The sequence below is a fragment of the Folsomia candida genome, unplaced genomic scaffold (genome assembly GCF_002217175.1).
Source record: "Folsomia candida strain VU population unplaced genomic scaffold, ASM221717v1 Fcan01_Sc009, whole genome shotgun sequence".
Taxonomy (NCBI): Eukaryota; Metazoa; Arthropoda; class Collembola; order Entomobryomorpha; family Isotomidae; genus Folsomia; species Folsomia candida.
The window spans coordinates 3,645,442-3,665,516 of record NW_019091201.1 but is presented as its reverse complement, the minus strand read 5'-3'; the positions used below and the strand labels follow the sequence as shown (position 1 = coordinate 3,665,516).

General features: G+C 38.4%; 2 protein-coding genes and 1 long non-coding RNA gene across 4 annotated transcripts; 1 reads left to right on the top strand and 2 right to left on the bottom strand.

Moving 5' to 3' along the window:
- Window positions 1–3,605: 3,605 nt before the first annotated feature.
- Window positions 3,606–16,640, bottom strand: LOC110853846 (protein GDAP2 homolog). 2 transcript variants are annotated; one of them, XM_035854736.1, is made up of 12 exons: window positions 16,134–16,640; window positions 12,898–13,641; window positions 11,471–12,813; window positions 9,233–9,438; window positions 9,063–9,139; window positions 8,822–9,003; window positions 7,788–7,831; window positions 7,239–7,533; window positions 6,938–7,004; window positions 6,831–6,856; window positions 6,493–6,745; window positions 3,606–4,867 (listed from the first exon to the last, which is right to left on the bottom strand). In XM_035854736.1, the coding sequence occupies exons 3-12, from the start codon at window positions 11,635–11,637 to the stop codon at window positions 4,658–4,660; spliced, it is 1,527 nt and encodes a 508-aa protein (XP_035710629.1). In that variant the 5' UTR covers window positions 11,638–12,813; window positions 12,898–13,641; window positions 16,134–16,640; the 3' UTR covers window positions 3,606–4,657. The 2 variants fall into 2 exon arrangements, with proteins under 2 accessions (XP_035710629.1, XP_021957884.1); XM_022102192.2 differs by having other exon boundaries at window positions 11,471–13,641.
- LOC118436508 lies at window positions 13,636–18,629 on the top strand. The gene is made up of 2 exons (XR_004835511.1): window positions 13,636–15,335; window positions 15,411–18,629. It is a non-coding gene; the product is annotated as an uncharacterized LOC118436508 (long non-coding RNA).
- On the bottom strand, window positions 18,384–19,877 carry LOC110854070 (E3 ubiquitin-protein ligase SIAH1B). The gene is made up of 5 exons (XM_022102467.2): window positions 19,565–19,877; window positions 19,395–19,500; window positions 19,091–19,290; window positions 18,866–19,014; window positions 18,384–18,798 (listed from the first exon to the last, which is right to left on the bottom strand). Exons 1-5 carry the CDS (start codon window positions 19,627–19,629, stop codon window positions 18,629–18,631), a joined length of 690 nt encoding a protein of 229 aa, XP_021958159.1. The 5' UTR covers window positions 19,630–19,877; the 3' UTR covers window positions 18,384–18,628.
- Between the last annotated feature and the right edge of the window lie 198 nt (window positions 19,878–20,075).

Genomic DNA, 20,075 nt, shown 5'->3' with positions numbered 1-20,075 from the left:
GCGGAAGCTGTGGGGACATTGGGGGACATTTGCATGTAGGATGGGGAGGGAGGGGTTTATATAAGATGGACAGATGATTCGGACATCGAACAACCTTGGGGACATTGCCCCTCTATCCCCACTCATTCCGCGGCCACTTGTGCTGCATGAGTAGTATTGTTGATTGTTGATACACGAAATTCGATAAAAATTATTTTCATGGCTATTTATTTATTAAGCGAGTTGGGCTTTTGCTTGCTAAATTAGGTGTGGCAAGCAGTTGGCTCTGGTTGTTCACCAACCAAATAAATATAAAATTGAAACCTGGAATTGGAAAATGCTGGTTGAACCCTATAATTATATTGGCCTGGCTCAATTGCATGTACCCATTTATTCGCACTTTTATTTCTTCTTGGTGTGTTTATTTATTGCAAATTGAGAAAACCGGTTTGCTTGTTTAGCTCGCTTTTGGTCGTCCAGAATTGATGATTGTTTGCTAGCTGTTCTTCAATTCTGGAACTTTCTTCTTTTTAGTGGATTGGATAATAGGAAGATGAAAGAAAAGAATTGGGCTGGTTTAGTGGGTGAAGTTTACGACCCATAAAATAAATACAGTTCGACATCAACACTGTTTTAAGATGTTGCACATTTTTTTCTTTCAATAAAAGAATATGTATGTACTTTGTCCGTTGGGGACGGTTTTATTAAGCGTGACACCTTGCTCGCTTTTATGGATCACGCTAGAATCGCGTGAAGCGTTACATTTATTTACGCGAGGTTGTTTGTAAAGTAGATTTTATGTAGATTTTTGTGTATTTTTATGTCAGATGAAAATTTAATCAGTACGATTTTTGTACGATTAGTAATGGAATTAGAGGGAGATGACGTATTTATGCTAGGTGGGTAGTAGGCTAGCCCTGGTGTAAAAATTTGGTGCCAATTTTACTATACAATGTACATGAAATTAGTCCAACAAACCGGTCACATTAATCGGATCATGAGGTCGACAGATGCATTGTGATTTTTACTGCGAGTCCATGCATGGGGTGGATTAATTATGTAAATATCACAATGAAACTAGCCATGTGCCCAATTAATGAAATGCAACCGGTGAAAATTTGCGACCCGCCACTTTGCGAACCCTTACAAAAATTAAAATCTTCTGGATGTGTAGTTGCTTTATATATGCATGTACAGCCAGTCCGTCAGAGATGCAATGATGGTTATGTATTTTAGAGTAGTTTTATGTTAGCTGAAAATTCTTGTACTTTTGCACAATTAGTAGTGAAATTATGTAGACGGAGATCGATGACGTAGATATTCACGGTGTGCAGTAAAAATTTGGTGCCAATTTTGCTACAACGATAGGTATACATGAAATTAGTGCATCAAACCGGTCACATTATAATCGAATCATCATGAGGTCGACAGATGGATGCTGATTTTTACTGCGAATCCATGGATTAAGTTCTGGTTATGAGAAAAACAGAAATATTTTGACTAAACGAAATCTGTACGTGTAGAACTTGGGTAATTTTTTCATGCTATGGACAACTTTTAGACAAACGTGCACGTTTACTATTTTCTGCAACCACCTAAAATTGAGGGTGTTGTATTATTACTCAGATGAAACGGATTTCTGAATTTTTATCCTTCCACTACGGGCGTGGAATAAATTGCATAAGAAAGCAATTCTGGAGCCGTTTATCCACTTTTTGGCAAGGTCGTGCAGTTAATATGAACTTGACTCAACCAAAGTACAAGTAACAACATGCATAATGCTCAATTATTATATCGTAATAGAAATAATAATTTGGCCAGTTAGCAATAATTTTTTGTGGTTAGAAAATATTGAATAATATGTTTTGTATGTAGATACGTGCAAAAATTTAGAAAATTATACCTATTCATCCACTTTTAGTTCGTTTTGATGGATATTTTTGATGTCACGATTAAAGATCAGATGTATTACTGCACCTTCAACTTTTCATCTCTTGCAGTCATGCAAATTCCACTTGCAACGACAAGTTTTTCTTGCTAAATGCTAAATCTGCTGACATCTCATGCGTTCCTGGATGCGGTTATAAATTTGCAAGTTACACAACAACATTTTGCACACGTTAACTTTTTTTATTTTATATTCCTGGTTAATAATATGTATAATATTTTAGACAATAATTTAGGTATCGTTGGTTTGGTGGTGGTATCACCAAAAAATCCAACTGATTGATTATCCATTAGCAGGAATAAAAGATAAATAAATTTTCTTTGACGTCTGATTTATGATTATTTATTCGCAGTGGCCGCAGAAGCTGTGGGGACATCTGGGGACATTAACTTTGTAGGTTAGGGGAGGGAGGGGTTTATATAACATGAACAAATGATGCGGACATCGAACAACCGTGGGGACATTGTCCCTCTTTTGTCCCCACGCTTCCGTGGCCACTGTGACGTTGACACTAAATAGTTTATGTATTGCATAAATACATACACTGGGCGAGGTTAGTAACGACGAATGTTTAGTGAATGACGATCTCTGACAAGAACAACAATTGATGATTTTGTCATGCTAATAACTACATTATTTAAGATTTATATAACAGGTATTTACTATTTTTTTCATCTCTACTATGTAACAATGTAGACTTAATTAATATTAATTAATTATTTAATTGGTGTGTAACCCGCACATTAATTTGTGTGAAGGACAAGAAGAAGAAAGGGCTGATTAACGAGAGTGAAAGTTATGCGGTCATTTACATGAAATTTCGTAAAATAATATTTCGACGCACAAGAATTACAATTTTTTCAATTGATATCGAACCACTTTTTTGTCACTAATTTTTTGATAGTAGATTCAAGAAAGTTTTAAAACATGATTGATTTTCAACTTTATGCAAAGTTGTTGTCATTATTTATTTATTTCTGTATTATAGTTTTGTGTCATTAATTTTTTTATGTTTGAATTAAGGCAACGCACCTGCTTTTTTTGCTAGTTTAGTTAGATACCTGTCATTTTTATCTCATCCCCGTGTTACATGATTGTGTTCACTTTGCATATATAAGTATTTCCGGTATATTATTAGTTTACCTTATAGGATTATTTGTATAACATAATTTTATTAAATACGCGAGGGTTTAATATAATTTATGATAATTTAAGTCGTTGTTCATATGTGAGCAGTTTAATTTAATCATTGCGTGCATGGGGTTCAGGGGGAAATTTCTGGATTTAATCAATATTAATGGGGTCAATTCCTTGGAAAATTTTCTGAGAGGTTATTTGGTTTTTGAAAATAATACAGAGAATCTGATAATCTGTCAGGAAACATTTCAGATTTTTTTGAGACTATTAATATTATTTCAACAGTAGGTTTGACAGAGTACGAGAGGTTTCCAATTTTAGCTAACCAAATTTCAACGTTGATTGTATTGCTATTTGAATGTTTAATTGCATTTGAACGTGATATTTTGATTTAGATTGGTATTATAGTTTCAAAATTTGGCATAGCTAGATACCTTACACGATAATCAATTAAGATTAATATCCACGTGGAAGAACATTTTGTGAAACTCGTAGTTATAAAAAATATAAGTAAATAAATAAAAAAACGAAACAAAAATCATGTATGTATCACTTTTTGGTTTGAATTTATTAATTGTTTCATAACTTGTTATGTATGTGATTAAAGAAAATCATACAAATTAAATGTAAATATGAATGAAAAATTATTGGTTATCAAATACTGCAAGAATCATTTCAGAAATGCGAAATAAAGTTAAGCTATTAGAAAATTATAGTCTCGCGGATATTAGTTTATCGTGATTAGTTATATAATAGATAACTACCGATTTTACTAATTAGTAAAGGTTTACTAATTTATCTACAACTAATCCTCCTGTCTTTCAAAATTATTTAGTTAGTTAGAATACACACTTTTTCACTTATTATTTCATGCATATTAAACTGCACTTTTTCTAGGGTAAGGTATACGCTGGTACATATTTACTACATCCTAAATTAAATGAATTTGGTACTAATACTGCAATTACAAAATCAAAGCACACTTGTATTATACATTTTCTCTCATTATTCAATTTTTTCACCAGTCCAGAGGTGGGTTCAAATCACAAATATTTACTTTCTTCTAAGGTACATTCGATGCCTGCATTTAGCAATCAACGCATAAATTTTCACTAAATATGACATAATTTTTACCTATATTCATTTTTTCTCACAGTAAAACTCACTCATATTAAGGTGCACGTTGCAAAAGTCATCATTCGCATGTACTAATTACTTTCATGGTACACACACATTAATCTAATTATTACTATTAATTGTTATACTTTGGACTAGGATTTGGCAACGATCAAAGAACAATAAAGGTTTGTTGAATACATTTCTGTCGAAATTTTTCAGAAAATTATATCCTTCTTATTCTTCATAGCCCGTTTTTATTAGTTCCAGAGTAAAAGATATTTTATTATTTTGTTTCAAGCCCAGCTTCCAGATTTGATTTGAGATGTGTGTATAGTGTATAATCTACATTTGTCTAATAATAAGTAACACCCTCTCTTTTTTTCATATTTTTCGTCGTAAAATATAGCACCGTTTGGATAACATCTTATCTTTTTTTTGGAATTCTTCTCTTCTTTACTAGAGATTTCTGCTTCGTTATTTGACCGGAGTGGAGGCTCCCGAGTGGGTGTGGGAATACGCAATGGCTCCAAAACCATGCAGGGTGATATCATGTTCTGAGATGTAAGCCGGGATTTTAATCTGATTGGGTTCAACAGCCGCGTAAAGTTCGGATAAGCCCGGTACATTGAGTAATTTCTGCTTGATGTTGGGCGCCAGAAAGGTAAGGAACCACCAGCACATGACCTGCAAAAAGGGAGAGAAAAACGTTTATAAATATACATATTTTGCTAATTGTTTTCCTTGGAAAGGTAGATATGTAAATGAGGCATGTTGGTTGATCAATTAGCAAATGGGAATTGGCTACCTAGCATTACGTAAAATAAGCTAATAATAATTTGCAATGTCTTATTGGATCATGTCAATTTTCTTATTACCGTCATAAAACGGATAAATAACGTCATATCGTTTAGAATGGGCATTCCGAGTGAATTTTCCGAATGACTTTTCTCTTTTTGGGTTAGTTGGCTGGCTATTTCTGTTTTTATGTGAATATGTATGGAATGGGAAAGAAGTAAGGTAAGGTGAGCGATAAGAGGAAATGCATGTCGGTTATCAAAGGAATTGATTTCTGTAATGTAATTCTATCACGCAAGGTAAAAGAGAAAGAAGGAACGAACTTGACACGAAATGCTGAGAATTTTTAGGTAACCTCATAGGAATGAACATACCTAGCTTATCAGTGGCCGCGGAAGCCGTGGGGACATTAACATTGTAGGATGGGGGAGGGAGGGGTTTATATAAGATGGGCAGATTATGCGGGCATCTCACAACCGTGGGGACATTGTCCCCCTGTCCCCATCCACACTTCCGCGGCCACTGCACCGAAATGCCAAGCCAACCTTGTTGCTCAGTATATTTCCTTCGCCAGAACAAATTCCAATCAGTGAACCGAACCACTTATTATTGCTGCATAAAACATAACCAAAGTGCTTTCTCATTTCGAAAACTTTCTCTAATATCAAGTTTATTATTTGGCACTGTTACCGGGTCATAATTGTAATATGTACTGGGTGGTAAATGCTACGTACGGACTGGGTTATGGATGGAGCAGGAGAGAAGAAAGTATGATAATTTATTCATAAAACTGAATTCCAATTTTCACTTCCACGTCCAACTTTCCTTATTAGACTCGCAGTCCACGTCCCACAATGGGAGCGGAGGGAACATAAATTTCGAAAGACTTTAGCACTAATGTTTATGCTACAGTTTGAGAAGAATAGGCACCTCGCAGACTTGACTTTCACAATGAAATGTTACAGAAATACCGTAGAGTCTAAAACCAGGGCATATCGATCATGGTCAAGAATTGTTAATGAAGGCAATCACCAGTTTTGGCACGAACGCAGCAAGCAAAAGGAACTCATATGTATGTACATATCTACCTTGGTCCACATGCGAGCAACTAAGAATGGAGGTCTCCCAAGGAATGCGATCCGATTTTGAGCAAATTAATGGAAATCGATGACAAATTTAGTTGGGATGGAATTTGCGAAAGACAGAATCTCACAATGGGCACGTTTGGCAGAGATAATTGCATCCGAAGAGGAGAAAACGTGCAGTAAGTTTGGAAAGTGTAAAATTTGTCGACTTTACTGCGCGCTTTCTCCTCTTCGGATGCAAATATCTCTGCCAAACGTGCCCATTGGGAGATCGTGTCTTTCACAAATTTAATACTAACTAAGTTTGTGATCGATTGACACTAATTTGCTCAAAATCGGAGAGCATACGCTGGGAAACCTCCATTTCAAGTTGTGGACCACGCAAGAAGGTATATCTCCGCTTAAATAAATATATATTAAGTTCTCTACCTTGGTCCACATGGTGGGATGGATGATATAAAGAGCTTTGAGATTTTTCTTGAATCGATACTCTAGGTTATCGTAGACGGCTCTCATCCATTTTAAACCAGGCCTATTCTCCGTTCCTGTAGCTGCATGGAAGTAAACGACACAATACGGACCGTCGATATCATCAAGGAGTCGGACCAAGTAGAGAAATGTTTTATCCAGATCCATCGCCTCTGGGCGAAACCATTTCCCGACAACCACCACGATTTGACGACTAGAACAAAGTGAAAACGAAATTTATAGAGGGCTTTTAAATGGGAGTAGTATTTTTTAAATTTTGTATATGTATGTACACTCACCCGCATCGGTCTTGGCCACTTCGGTACTAAATGGATCAAAACAAATTGATTTAATACCTATGGCCAGTATATGTATGAGCGTTTGATGCAATAAACGTAAAATTTACCAGGCATCCCGTTTTCTCGATTGACGACAAGTCTTCCGTTCGTGCACGTCGGAGGATACGTTCTTGTCTGGAGGGAAATTAAAGTACCGAAAAGTTACCATTTTATTAGCGTTTTGAAATGTTCGTGCAAAATCTTCCCGAAAAATTATTAGGGTATGCAAATACAAAATTTTGAATATTTCCAGAACCTTTCTAATGTTCCCGGAAATGTCTTCCCCCAAAGACACTCTTTCCCCCAGGCTTCCCCCAAACTTAATTCCGGAAGTTTCTGCATGACTAACAATAAGTATTTTTTTGTTACCTTTCTTTAGTTTCAATCTCAATAGCAATATTTCTCTCTGGTTCAGAGAGACTGGAAAAACTTCGTCTTTTTCTCCCATCCGTGATCAAGCGTTCTTTGTCAATGTCCTCCTTCATCTGAACAAAATCTCGGTTGAGTTGTTCCATGATGCCGACTCCCAAATCGTCCTCCTCGTTACGTTCGGGATGCTCTGCAGGGTTGGCGAAAATTCGAATTTTCCGATCAGGAAGCCAAGCAGCTCCTTCCTCATCACCAATTTGAGTTGGAAGCCGAACACAAGCGTACTCCTCGTGGGCTGTGTAAACAAAATGCTTAATTTTATAATTGGATTTATTTACAAACAAATTTATTTATTATTGCTACCAGTGGCCGCGGAAGGCGTGGGGACATCTGGGGACATTAACATTGTAAGGAAGGGGTTTATATAACAGAGAGATGATGGGGACAACAAATAACCGTGGAGATATTTTCCCTCTGTCCCCACGATTCCGCGGTCAGTGATTGCTACAATTCTTAATTATTAACAAGTGTGACAACTCGCTCGCTTACCTGGTTCGCGTGGAAAGTGACAGACCATAAATGACAAATAAAGGCTGTGAAAAAACAGAATAATTCAAGTTATACGATTAAACGACAGACTTGAGATAGGAATACTGATGACATGACAATCCTTCCTTTATTACGCAGTTCAATTCCAAAGTTGAATATTGTTTTTTAAAAGGAGTGAAATCCTACCAAAGTGACGAACTGTTTCGATATTCGTGGCGTTTGACGTAATAAATAATGAGATAAGACAGAAGTGCTTGGGAGCAAATGCTTATCAGCAACGCTTTGTCTCCCGTTTAAAAATAAATATCAACTTTTACAAGAAAATTGTTCACTGTATGCATCATAATAATTTGTATCTATCCCACTTCTGGTATATGCATGTAAATATGTATGTACTAAACTTGTAATGTGTATGTATTCCCCACGCTGTTGCGTACCCAATACACGGAAAGGTTGATAATAATTTACGGTGACTCAAATATTAACACATTTGCTGGGCTATTATTTGCCTAATTGCATTTTTTTAGTTGGGTCTTTGCGTCACTAAAAAATATCAGCTCGGCAACAACCCATCCATTGTCATCATGTGTCATGACACATGTATATTTGTATACTTATCAATGTTGGTTGATGCATGAGAAATTTGTGAAATCATTTGGTTTGGCCTTCACTGAATAAAAAAAGTATTCAATTATTAAATATTTACATATGTATGCTTTTGACCATAAATAAAAATCAGGCTAAATCCAGAGCAGTATTCAATGAGTAGTAGATACATACAAATACTCATTCCTGATAATTTTGTAGTATATGGAGCATACATAGTAAGAGGGTTATTAGATTTTAGTGTAAATGTGGTGTAGTTGCGTAGAAAAGTTTTTCAGTTTTATGTTAATCTGTGAATCTCGTACTATTGTATCTAGAATATGTAATTCTAGAATGTGTAACTACTAAAATGGTTCATAGTTGAGTGAGATTTCGTGCTATTGTAAGTAATAAACTATGCAAATGGTGCATGTTCGTGTTCGTCTCACCTGAATAATTTCGGATCAGGAACGCAAAGAACGATAAGTCTCGGATAAGAGTGTCCCTTTTCGAGGAATCTCCGCACCGTTCTGATCGCCACGTGGACACCCAACTCGTCCGGAAAGTTTGTCTTGCCTCCGAGATGTAGCGGAGGTATTGCTACCGTTTCCATACGCTTCTCACTAACTTTCTGTGATGATCAATGAAAAAAATCAGTACCAAAATTTAGTCCAGGGTCAATTTTTTTACCTCAAGAACACTACTGTAACAACTGTAAAGCGCCGTTTCCGCTGCGGTTTTATACTTTTCAGAAAATCTCGGAGTCACTGCGGATAAAAAATTGTTATTATTTGTTAAATCCATCATCTAGAAGTAGATATAAGCATCAAAGATTATGCTTAAAATTAGTAAACATTTACCCGTGAGCAGAAGGTTGCGACAAGGAAGATTCGGATGTCCAGAGACCACACGTGCCTCGCCAGTTCGTATAGATTTTATCTCATTCCTAATTTCTTGTGGATAATTGCTTCCCGTCCGGAAAAGTATGGACTCTTGGATTTCATCCAAAGACTCATTCGTCGTCGTGGCGAGTCCATCGACCGTTAAGGACAGGATGTCGCCAAACCTGGAACAAGGAAGGGAACATGAACATGGGGAGGCAATAATACCATCACATAATTGTTACAGTGAGTTATTGCTTCATAAATACGACGCAAGAAAGATCACGGAACCGGAAAGAGTGGAGATACTTATTTTGCGCGTTTCTGCTCCGTTGCTTTGCTGGCAGACGCGGAGAGAGAAAGCATGTTTTGTTTTGTTAAGTAAGTGCTAAGCTCACATATATTTCTCGTATGGGGCGATTATGCAAAATTAAATTCTATCCGCATCTACTTTTCTACATACATTACATTATTATCTTATTACGGCTGGGATGGAATTTCCTAGAAAGTCCTCAGTGCCAGAGGTGCAGTGGCCGCGGAAGCCGTGGGGACATTAACATTTTAGGATGTGGGGAGGGCCGGGTTCATATAAGATGGGGAGATGATGCGGACATCGAACAACCGTGGGGACATTGTCCCTCTGTCCCTCCGCGGCCACTGCAGAGATGTGCACGGGCAGAATAATTTCATACTATTGTGTAGTCAGTCCGACATTTCCGACTTTGAGATTTTATTTACTGTCCTGAGTGTGTGTAATCATCCAGGGAATTGTGTCTGTGTGTCGCACTTATCGTGCAGGGCCAGATGAACCCTTGAGTATTTTAAGTAGGACAAGCTTCTTCTTCACAATTGTATGTAGTGATGTGTCACTATTTACTCTGCAAGTAAACATGTATGTACAAATAAGTACATACATACGGAGTGTAGTGGTTGTTGTTGTCGCTGCTGGTGAAAGCGCATCATCCTCTGAACATCAGTGGCCGCGGACAGAGGGACAATGTCCCCACGGTTGTTCGATGTCCGCATCATCTCCCCACGTTATATAAACCCGTCCCTCCCTCCCCATCCTACAATGTGAATGTCCCCACCGCTTCCGCGGCCACTGTCTGACATACATGGATGTACTTATTTACTGTATATTCAGTTTTGCGGATGGATGGCATTCTCCCCAGTTTTCGTTTGACATTTTGGGTCAAAATGTCCCTCGAGGGTTCCCTTTGTACTCTCTTTGGAGATTCGAAACCACGAATATTCTAGAATATTCTGCATGTGTGCATATAAGCATCACTTTATATAACGAATCTCTGTTGGAGTGGAACTAAGTAAAACTCTATAAAATTTTAATTCCTACAATTACAACCCGTGCTGAAGGACCTCTTATTTAATATGATGGGAAATTGTGGCAGCTTATAGCACAAAGTAAGTAGAGTGCTCTTCTACACGAACTAAGCTCCTCTCTCCAGCAGGCAGAGATCATCAAAATAGTGTAATAAGTAATATTATAGGTAACGTCGAAGGACGCTCTCGAATAAGACCTTTAACAGCAGCAGTGGCCGCGGAAGCGTGCATGGGGACAGAGGGACAATGTCCCAACGGTTGTTCGATGTCCGCACCATCTGTCCATCTTATATAAACCTCCCCTTTCCCCCATCCTACAATGTTAATGTCCCCAGGGCTTCCGCGGCCACTGGGAGAATTCAGGCTACTCAAACGTATAAAATGATCCAGTGGCCGCGGAAGTGTGTGGACAGAGAGACAATGTCCCCACGGTTGTTCGATGTCCGCATCTTATACAAACCCCTCATCCTAAATGTTAATGTCCCCACGCCCCTTCCGCAGTCACTGGTTAACATGACACACAATGATGATGATGACGGTTGATTCCTTAATATTAATAATTCAATTTTTGGCGTGCTCGTCAAGCTTATTTTCCACACCGGTCGGTCTCACTCTCACCTCGTCGAAAGAAGAAACGACCGACTTTTACAAGCTTACAAAGTGCAAATGTCACGAAGAAAGAACGAAACGAACAAGCGAGTCTTGTGGTGCCTTCCTTTTCTTACCTTAATCGAAATCAATACCATATTTTCGTCCCCCAAACCAACACGAGCAGCAACAACTCGTATATAACCTCGACTTAATTTAGCCCACATACATATTTAGAGCTACCAGAGAGAGAGAAAAGAGATAAGACAAACATGCCGATTCTTCACTTACCACAATGCGATTCTGCTGTTAATTACGGGATCGATGGGGAACGGGCTCGAGTCAAAATTCCGGTTGATATAGTTCCACGTATTAAGGTCCAAATTGGTGAGATCCATCTCCGACCATTTCACCGCCCCGGTGGGCTCGTCTCCAATAGAAATTTCCAAATCGCCCATTTTACAAATTGAGTCGACTACTTTTTTTTATGATGATACTTCTTCTTTAGATGTTGTAAGGAATCTCGCACAATGACGATGACGACGACGCCACGATTCGAGAGAAGCTTTCTAAAGTACAAATGTGGGATGTAGGTAAAAGTAGAACCAGATCCAGCTAGAAGTCGATCTTTCTTTCTGTGTATACAACTCCCACTCGAAGCCAAGCCAAGCCACTCAGGAGTCCAGAGTTTCTAATACGCGTGGGTGTAACAGCCTTCTGGCGAAGAGAGAGAGAGAAAAGCCAAACGACGACGAGGACGACGACTGGCGATGCGTATAAGCCAAGTCGGTGACCAGTATGTATTCTTATTATTATTTGGAAGTCAAGAGCTTAAAGCTTATCAACCAACCGCACCGAGAGTCGGCTTTGGAAAAGAAGTAGAAGTTTCCAGTGAAAAAATATATGTCTTGATTGATTGCAAGTCAACTGAGAAAGAACCAATTGTCCGTCAGACAGGATTCTTTAATCAGGATTGGTTTTGAACTTGTGTGCGTCTGTGACTGATAGATACGAGAGAAGAATGAATGAAAGTACGCGGGTATAGATAGATAGGTTTCGTACAAAGTAAAACGGTTGGATCAGTCCCAAGAGACTTTTTTCTGACTTATTTAGAACGATTGTCTTCCTTTCTACTCCTTTTTGCTTGATTTCTCCGGAAAAAGGGTGCTATTCGTGGTGGTTTGGTTGTTGTTGTCTTTGATCACTAAATTATTCACTTTCCCCAAAGAGCAGTAAAGCGATCTTCTTCCTTAATGTGTAGACGGGAAAATTTGGTAATGTTGAGTAATGAGTGGGGTTGTTTGTTGGTCTTCTTGGCTTGGCGATAAGAAGGTTTTGGCGAAACAACAAGGCGTTTTATCTCACGTTCCGATCCTTTTTGGCCGGACGGAATGGCCACAAATCACGATAAAATAAAGTTAAACTTCAAAGTCGTCGTTTCGCTCGGTGGTGCTGTGGTTCTTCTTGCCGTTGTTGGTCTTCTCGCAAAGTTTCCAAGTTCACCACAGGATACGAATAATCTTGGATTGGGATCAAATCTCAATTTGAGTGACACCAAGACAAACACTGTGAAATTGCTTTCCTTCTCCAACAAGAGACCAACAAGATGCAAATTCCGAGTGATCCTGCTGCCGCTGATATGAATATATTATATTTACTTAAATAGGTAGATTATGGATTAATTTGCAACTTATAAAGTTTCCGATTCAAAACACAACCTCAATTTGCTTCAATATGTTTTCAATATCGTGTGCGGAATCTGGGGAAGGAATTTGTAGACGTACGTACAATGATGACGAGATGATGATGATGATGCTAATAAATCTTGAACATTGAACCTCAGCAGCAACGTTCCGTTATGCTATGCGAAGAACTCCACTTTGCTGACTGTGCTGTGGGTCGAGCGTGACCTGAATCCAATCCACTTTCTCGGATGGATAGAATGTGATGTCCAGAATTTAGGATATGCCACCGACGAAACCAAACCACCGACCGACCGATGTAGCAATAAGCTATATTCTACGTGATATTTGATACCATTCCTTCCTTGCTTCTTGCTTGAGATGCTTGACTGGATGGGTCACCGTTTTAATCCGAGCGAGGTTGGTCTTCTGTGATGATACGTTGTCTGCTCTTTCTCTTAAGGACCTCGACGGACGACTGGTATTCTTTTTGTGTCTTCTCAGATCTCTTATGATGATGACGATGACGACGACGACGATGATGGGAGCGAACTCGGGAGTATTTTTTTGTTAAAATGTTATGTTAGTTTCGAACTGGTGAAAGAAAGTGCCTTATATTTTCTCTCATCCGCCTCTTCTTTCAAGTTTTGAGGTTCTTTTCCACGAAAGGAGAATGATTTATCGCTCTTTTAATGTTCACTCTTGTAGTAACGTTACGTTAGGTAATACTGCTTTTCTCCTCCTCGGAAAAAGGTGCAGCTCAGATTTCGCCCTCGCCTCCTGTAACAAACACACAAAGAAAGAAAGACGTAAGATAATTGCAACTTCACTTTAGCTCTGGCTAAAAAAAAACGCGCACACCAAATTAATGGAAGAGGGAGTGGAATTCGAAATTGATTTAGTGTCTGGTTCTTCTTCTTCTCTTCTATAAACTAAATGATGATGTAGAAACCTGATGAAATGAAAGTACACGTTGTGTTGTTTGTGTTAGGAGAGCTTGCAACTGGGAGAGTTCTCACGATCCGGAGTACAAAGAAATTTTTTGCAGACATAATAAACATAGGGAGAGAGACAGTGGCCGCGGAAGGGGGGGACATAGTAGGATGAGGGAGGGAGGGGTTTATATAAGATGGAGAGATGATGTGGACATCGAATAACTGTGGGGACATTGTCCCTCTGTCCGCACCCACGCTTCCGCGGTCACTGTTAAAGAGTACGTTAAACTCGTGTAATCAGTGGCCGCGGAAGCTGTGGGGACATCTGGGACATTGTCATTGTAGGATAAGAGGGGGGGTTTATTTAAGACGGGCAGATGATGGGGACATCGAACAGCCGTATGGGACATTGTCCCTCTGTCCGCACCCACGCTTCCGTGGCCACTGCGTAAAAGTATGTTATACTCGTAAGTAATCAGTGGCCGCGGAAGCTGTGGGGACATTAGCATGTAGGATGGGGGAGGGAGGGGTTTATATAACATTGGCGATGATGCGGACATCGAATAACCTTTGGCACATTGTCCCTCTGCCCCCACTCACGCTTCCGCGGCCACTGAGCTAGGAGAGTTTCCAATTTGTAAAAAAAAAATTCGTCCTCTCACAAATTCGGGGAACAACACCTCTCCTAAAAAAGGAAAATAGGACCGAGAAAGAAAGAAAGGTTTGAAACTGGAGAGATTTTTTTTAACGAGAGCAGACTTCACTTTGCAGGATGGAGCGGGTTGTTGGCTGGCTGGGTGGGTGGCTCGGTGGGTGTGTTCTGTTCTCATTCTACAGGATTTTATTTAAGCTAAAACATTCATCCTTCTTTACAAGTAAAACTTTATCCTGACGGCATACACACACACACACAGTTTTGTCCGAGAGGGCTTTTTCTGACAGGACGCAAATAGAAAGTGTCAACTCAGTTTTGATATGCTTGCCTGAATAATTTCTTTGCTTACGCCTTTCGCACGAACAAACTTTCTTAATCTAAATTTTCTTCAGAGAGAGAAAGCTCCAAGAGAGAGAGATATGAGGGCTGTAATGTATTCAAGGCTGATAATCTGTCGTACTGCTTCAGCTAAATCAACCTTCACTTATCCTCCAGTTATGCTATGCATGATTAACAAGAAGACTTGAGAAGAGTTCTCTTTGCCTAATAAGTTTTGGGCCATTATGCAAAAAGAAAAATTCAAAGGAATTCAGAATTTTTCTGGAGAGGAAACTCGTCAAATATTAATTAGTCTTTTTTGTTTGGTAATTTTCGTAATTTGGGAACTTTTCCAAGTCTTGTAAATAAAATGGGGGCATTAAAAAGGAGTATAAAGTGGTGCCGTAAATAAGCAAATATTTGCATATCATAGGGTATGTACACACACATATGAATGTAGCTAAAAAGTACTTAATGCTTGGATCAACAAAAGGCTTATCTAAATAGGAGCAAAGTGTGGGGATAATTGCCAATTTTGGAGTAAAGTGCTTTGTTGCTGTTCGTGAGTGAGTTTCCATTAAAGCGGTTCAAAATTGATTCATTTATTTAGGATTTTGTCGGCTTAAATAATGTCACTTTAGGTGGGAAATCGATATGGATGGATAGATGCAGTAATTAACCTGACAGTTAATTAATGAATGAGAGCAATGTCTGGTATGGATGTAGGTCTGGTCCAGTTATTTTGCATTATTAATTTCCAAAAGTATGGATTTGATTGAGTATGACTGACACAAATGTATAATCTTGTACTCAACGGTTAACATATATGTAAAAAGTACAGAACTTTTGCGGTATCATCAACGGGATATGACACATCATCGTTATCGGTGGAATCGTGTCATCGTGTGTGACACATACAAAAAATCGCTGGAAAGCCGAAAATTTCAGTCTACCAACAATATGTACATATATTCGTCTAAAAAGATAAGCGTAATCGCCCATTGCAAATATTACGTGTCAGTCAAAACCACACAGCTTTAACAAAATATGTTCAACATTATAACTCAATCTATAAATTTATGTGGATATATCGTTGACTAAATTAAATGAGTCAAGCCATTTAATTTTTATATCGATGTATGGAAGTGCATCTATTTGAATACGAAGTTAATTCAATTTTCTAAAAAAAATTAAATACGGCGTAAAACTTAGCAGCTTTCACTTTTTCTCCAAAAATTAGTCTGTCCTTCCACCCACCATCGGACACATATAGATGACCGACATACGATATCATTCATCAGTGATGAATCATCACCAACCAGCCTGTAATATCAATATGAAGAATCAAGTAGCAAAACACTTACCCGCACAACACCACTTGATAACACAAAAATTGATGTTAATTGACGGATATTAAATTTCCGTTTTATTTTATATCAGCTGCCTCTACCTGCACACCTGGCTTGCTTTTACTCGTAGCAGATATTTTAGCACCACTCCTCCTGGTAAAAATAAAAAATCTAATTTCGTCCCCTTTTATCACCAGAAAACACTTTTCTCCTTTTTACGCACACATTCAATTCAATTCTGTTCTGTTACTTTTCCACCCATTCGTTCAATGATGATGATCACCTGTTTATGACTGGACTCTCTCGTCCATCCATTATTCCAATCTTCCTCCACTCACAAAGTCCAAAAACCAAACCACAAAAACCAACCACGTCGACTATAGTTCATGTGGTCATACTAAAAATCCACACCTTGTCTGTCTCTCTGCTGAGTCACAACTGCCTTGAAACCACCACCAACCTCTCGTCTCGACTCCTATGCTTTACTTTCTCCGGTGGCAGACAAATTCCGTGGACGGAGAGAGAAAGTTGGCCAAGTCCCAATTTCCAGGTTTTCTCCAGTCCACACGGAACAAGACCTGCTGTTCTGGTAAAACCCAACTTTCCCTCGGACCCTGTCTGTGCCAAATTCGGTGCATGGGAAGGTTAGTTGGTCGTCGCTGTTCTGCTGCTGCTGCTTTTTTTTTATCTAAACTTGCTGCCTCTGTTCTGTTCTTGTTCTTCCTTGTTAGAGAAAGTTGGGAAAGTTGTGGAGAGAGAACGGACAGAAATCACGTTGTGATGTGAAAATCAATACTAAAATGTGCCCGTATAGATGGATGGATGGATGTCAGTCAGATATTGACTTATTTGTCAGGCCAGGCGAATGTAAAGTGAGTGAAGTGAACCTCTCTTTTGCAGGGAGATTAATTTCCATTGAATTGGAGGTTGCTTTGCTTTACCCTGCTTTCACTTACTTTCTCTTGGAAATTGATACTTATTATTGTGAGTGAGTGAGTGAAAACCTTGGTGCTGGAGGCGGACGGAGGCATGAAATGAAATGAAATGAAGCCGTTCAGCGTTAGTAACGAAGGAAAGGGAGATCAGAAGAGTGAAATGGCTGAATTGTGAAATGAAATACGGAGAAAGCTCTGAAGTCTAAATGCGTCAATTTAAGTAATAAAATCATGCAAGTTTGAAAGGTATTGAATTTTAGGGAGAGAGCTTATGGAAGAGTTATGTAAATATGGAGGTGTACGATTTCGTCGAGGATTATAGGTGGGAATTTTGCATAAATGTGAAAGTTATGCATACGTTCCAGAGGTCCACTGGTGTACTGGTCACAATTTGGGGAATTGTTAAAAAATTTTGCATTGCATTCAGTGGCCGTGGGGACATCTGGGGACATTAACATTGTAGGATATGGGAGGGAGGGGTTTATATAACATGGGGAGATGATGGAGACATCGAATAACCCTGGGGACATTGTCCCTCTATCTGCCCCCAAGCTTCCGCTGCCACTGACCGCATTTCTGGACATTTTAAGAACCCGGGGTCTTGACCTGTGCAGGAAACAAATTCAAATATTAAAATTTGTGGTGACAAGTGGCACGTCCTAGCCGAAGTATTTTGCGATGCATGCATGGATCCCAAAACTCAGGAGAAAATTCAGATTTAAAAGAGAGAGAAATTGTGCCGAACAAAAGTAGTCGAATGAGCTGAACGGGGTCCTAAAACTTTTCCCCGTAATTGGGAGATTTTACTTTCTTCATTCATTCATCAGTTCTTTTGAGAATTTGGATCGGATTGTGGATGGATTGGATAATAATGACGACTTTCTGAAAATGAGGGCAGTGGGTGCAGTTTTATACTTTATTATACCCACACATACACCATTACTCGCTCTATTTTACAGAAATGCTACCTAACCTTTCTCCAAGGATTGAATCGTTTAATTTAATGAGTATTGACGAAGCAATAGAATAGCGGCGAATTTTAATGATGCCTTCTTTTTGCAAAAGAAATAAATTTCCGTCCTGGTTTTCTGGTTTTGGACGAGAAAATGAGTGTAACAACAAAAACCTGGTTTTATCCAGACGTGACTTTCCTACCGCTTTCACTTGCCAAATTGCGTTTCCTAGTTCTTGTCCGGACTAATGATGCCTTATGGATAGCTATTAAAATCATTCGACCCGATGAATTCCCTTCGGATGGTGTTGCTGCCCCTGGATTCGTTCTCCGGAAAAAAAGTAGCAATAAGTTACATAATATTTTACCTATTTTATACCAAATTCGAACAATTTTCTAGATTTATTTCGTAACAAAATTCTTATAAACAATGAATAATGGGAGCGATAAACAAAATTATTTTCAAACTTAACCTATGTATTTAGCTAGCTACCTATTTGATCCCGTATATTATTTATTTGGTATTGTAATTCGTACATTCATAGTTGCTCAATTAATACGACTGTTTGGAAATATCCGTCAGATTTGGCGTTATGTAGTGAAAGAACTAAGATTGGAATGAATCAGAGAACAAAATTATAGTAACTGGCAAAGAATCCAGCCATGTCGTCGTCGTTGGAGGGATCAAATCGTACAAAGTCGACGAGAAGGAATCCAAACAAGGCGAGGATAAGGATTAGATAGGTTCTATATCCGTGAAAGTCACTTTCTCCATTGTCGATTAAAACGGCATCTGTAAAAATTTGCATACGTAAAGCAATATGTTCAGTTGGTCGAAATGTATTAAATTGATAACTTACTCGGATTTCGCGTCCTCAGCGTGTGACACATTAAAATCCTTGCCCCCTCGTCGTTCAAATCCCACCGGCCGATGCGATGCGCTTTTAATAAGTGATGGTCAATATCGTTAAATGCAACTTTCTTATTGCAGTAACGACATTTGAGAGGTCTGTGTACGAAAAAGAAACATTATAATTAAAACACTGATTTTTCGGTTTCATACCGATTTTTTAAAGTATTATTACCTAAATCGACAGTCTTTAACGTGTTCATTAATCTTTACTCCTGGAAGTTCCACAAAGCACCCGTCCTCATAATATTTACAGCGAAATATACTTTTATTCAGAAAATCTTCCGCAAAAAAATTTCGTCCAGTTCCGATATGTTGTTGACAAAGGGGACAGACTCGAAGGCGAGGAGTACATGCCGCACAAATGATGTGACCCTGCATATTTCAAATTTTAAAACTTTACTATATTTTTTAATTGCTTCAGATTAATTAACAAACTGTTTTGCCGTTAAATTAAACTGTCAACATAAATATTTTACCTGGCAGCATGTTCTGATTGGGGGCAGGGGTAGTTCCATGCAAACCGGACATTCCAGTAAGGGCAAGAGGTCATTTTTACTGGGAGATTTTGTGACTTCATAGTTTCTGAATAAAAAATTTGACATGAAATTTCGTTTATCAATTCTTTTCATTAAATTTGAATACGAACCTGATTGATAAGTCTTCCTCGGCGTCCGAATCACCTCCATAATCTTCAGAGTCGCTCATATTCATTAATGGAATTTTTACAGGTAAATATTGATTGTGTTATTATTGCTGCTATAAAAACATTATTGTCTCGTTTTACAGATAATTTGAGCACATTGGAAATAACTTTTGCCACATTTCAAAAATATTATTGAGCTTTAACTAATTTTATGTATAACAAAAACGCCAATTTTATTTATTTTGTGATGTAATAATTTTATTTATGGGAAAACTTATTATTGACGGCGAAATGGTGTTATTCACCTGATTTTCTGGACTCGTTCAAAAACATCAACAAAGTTGGACTAATGGTGAGATTACGTTTAGTTCCTCACTTTACGGCACGATGGCTTTGTATGCATGATGGTTCATGAAACGCCGACTTGTTACATGTGCATGATAAGTGCATATGATGATAAGTATTAAAAATAAATAAATAAATAAAATATATGTACAATTTTTAACCTTAATTT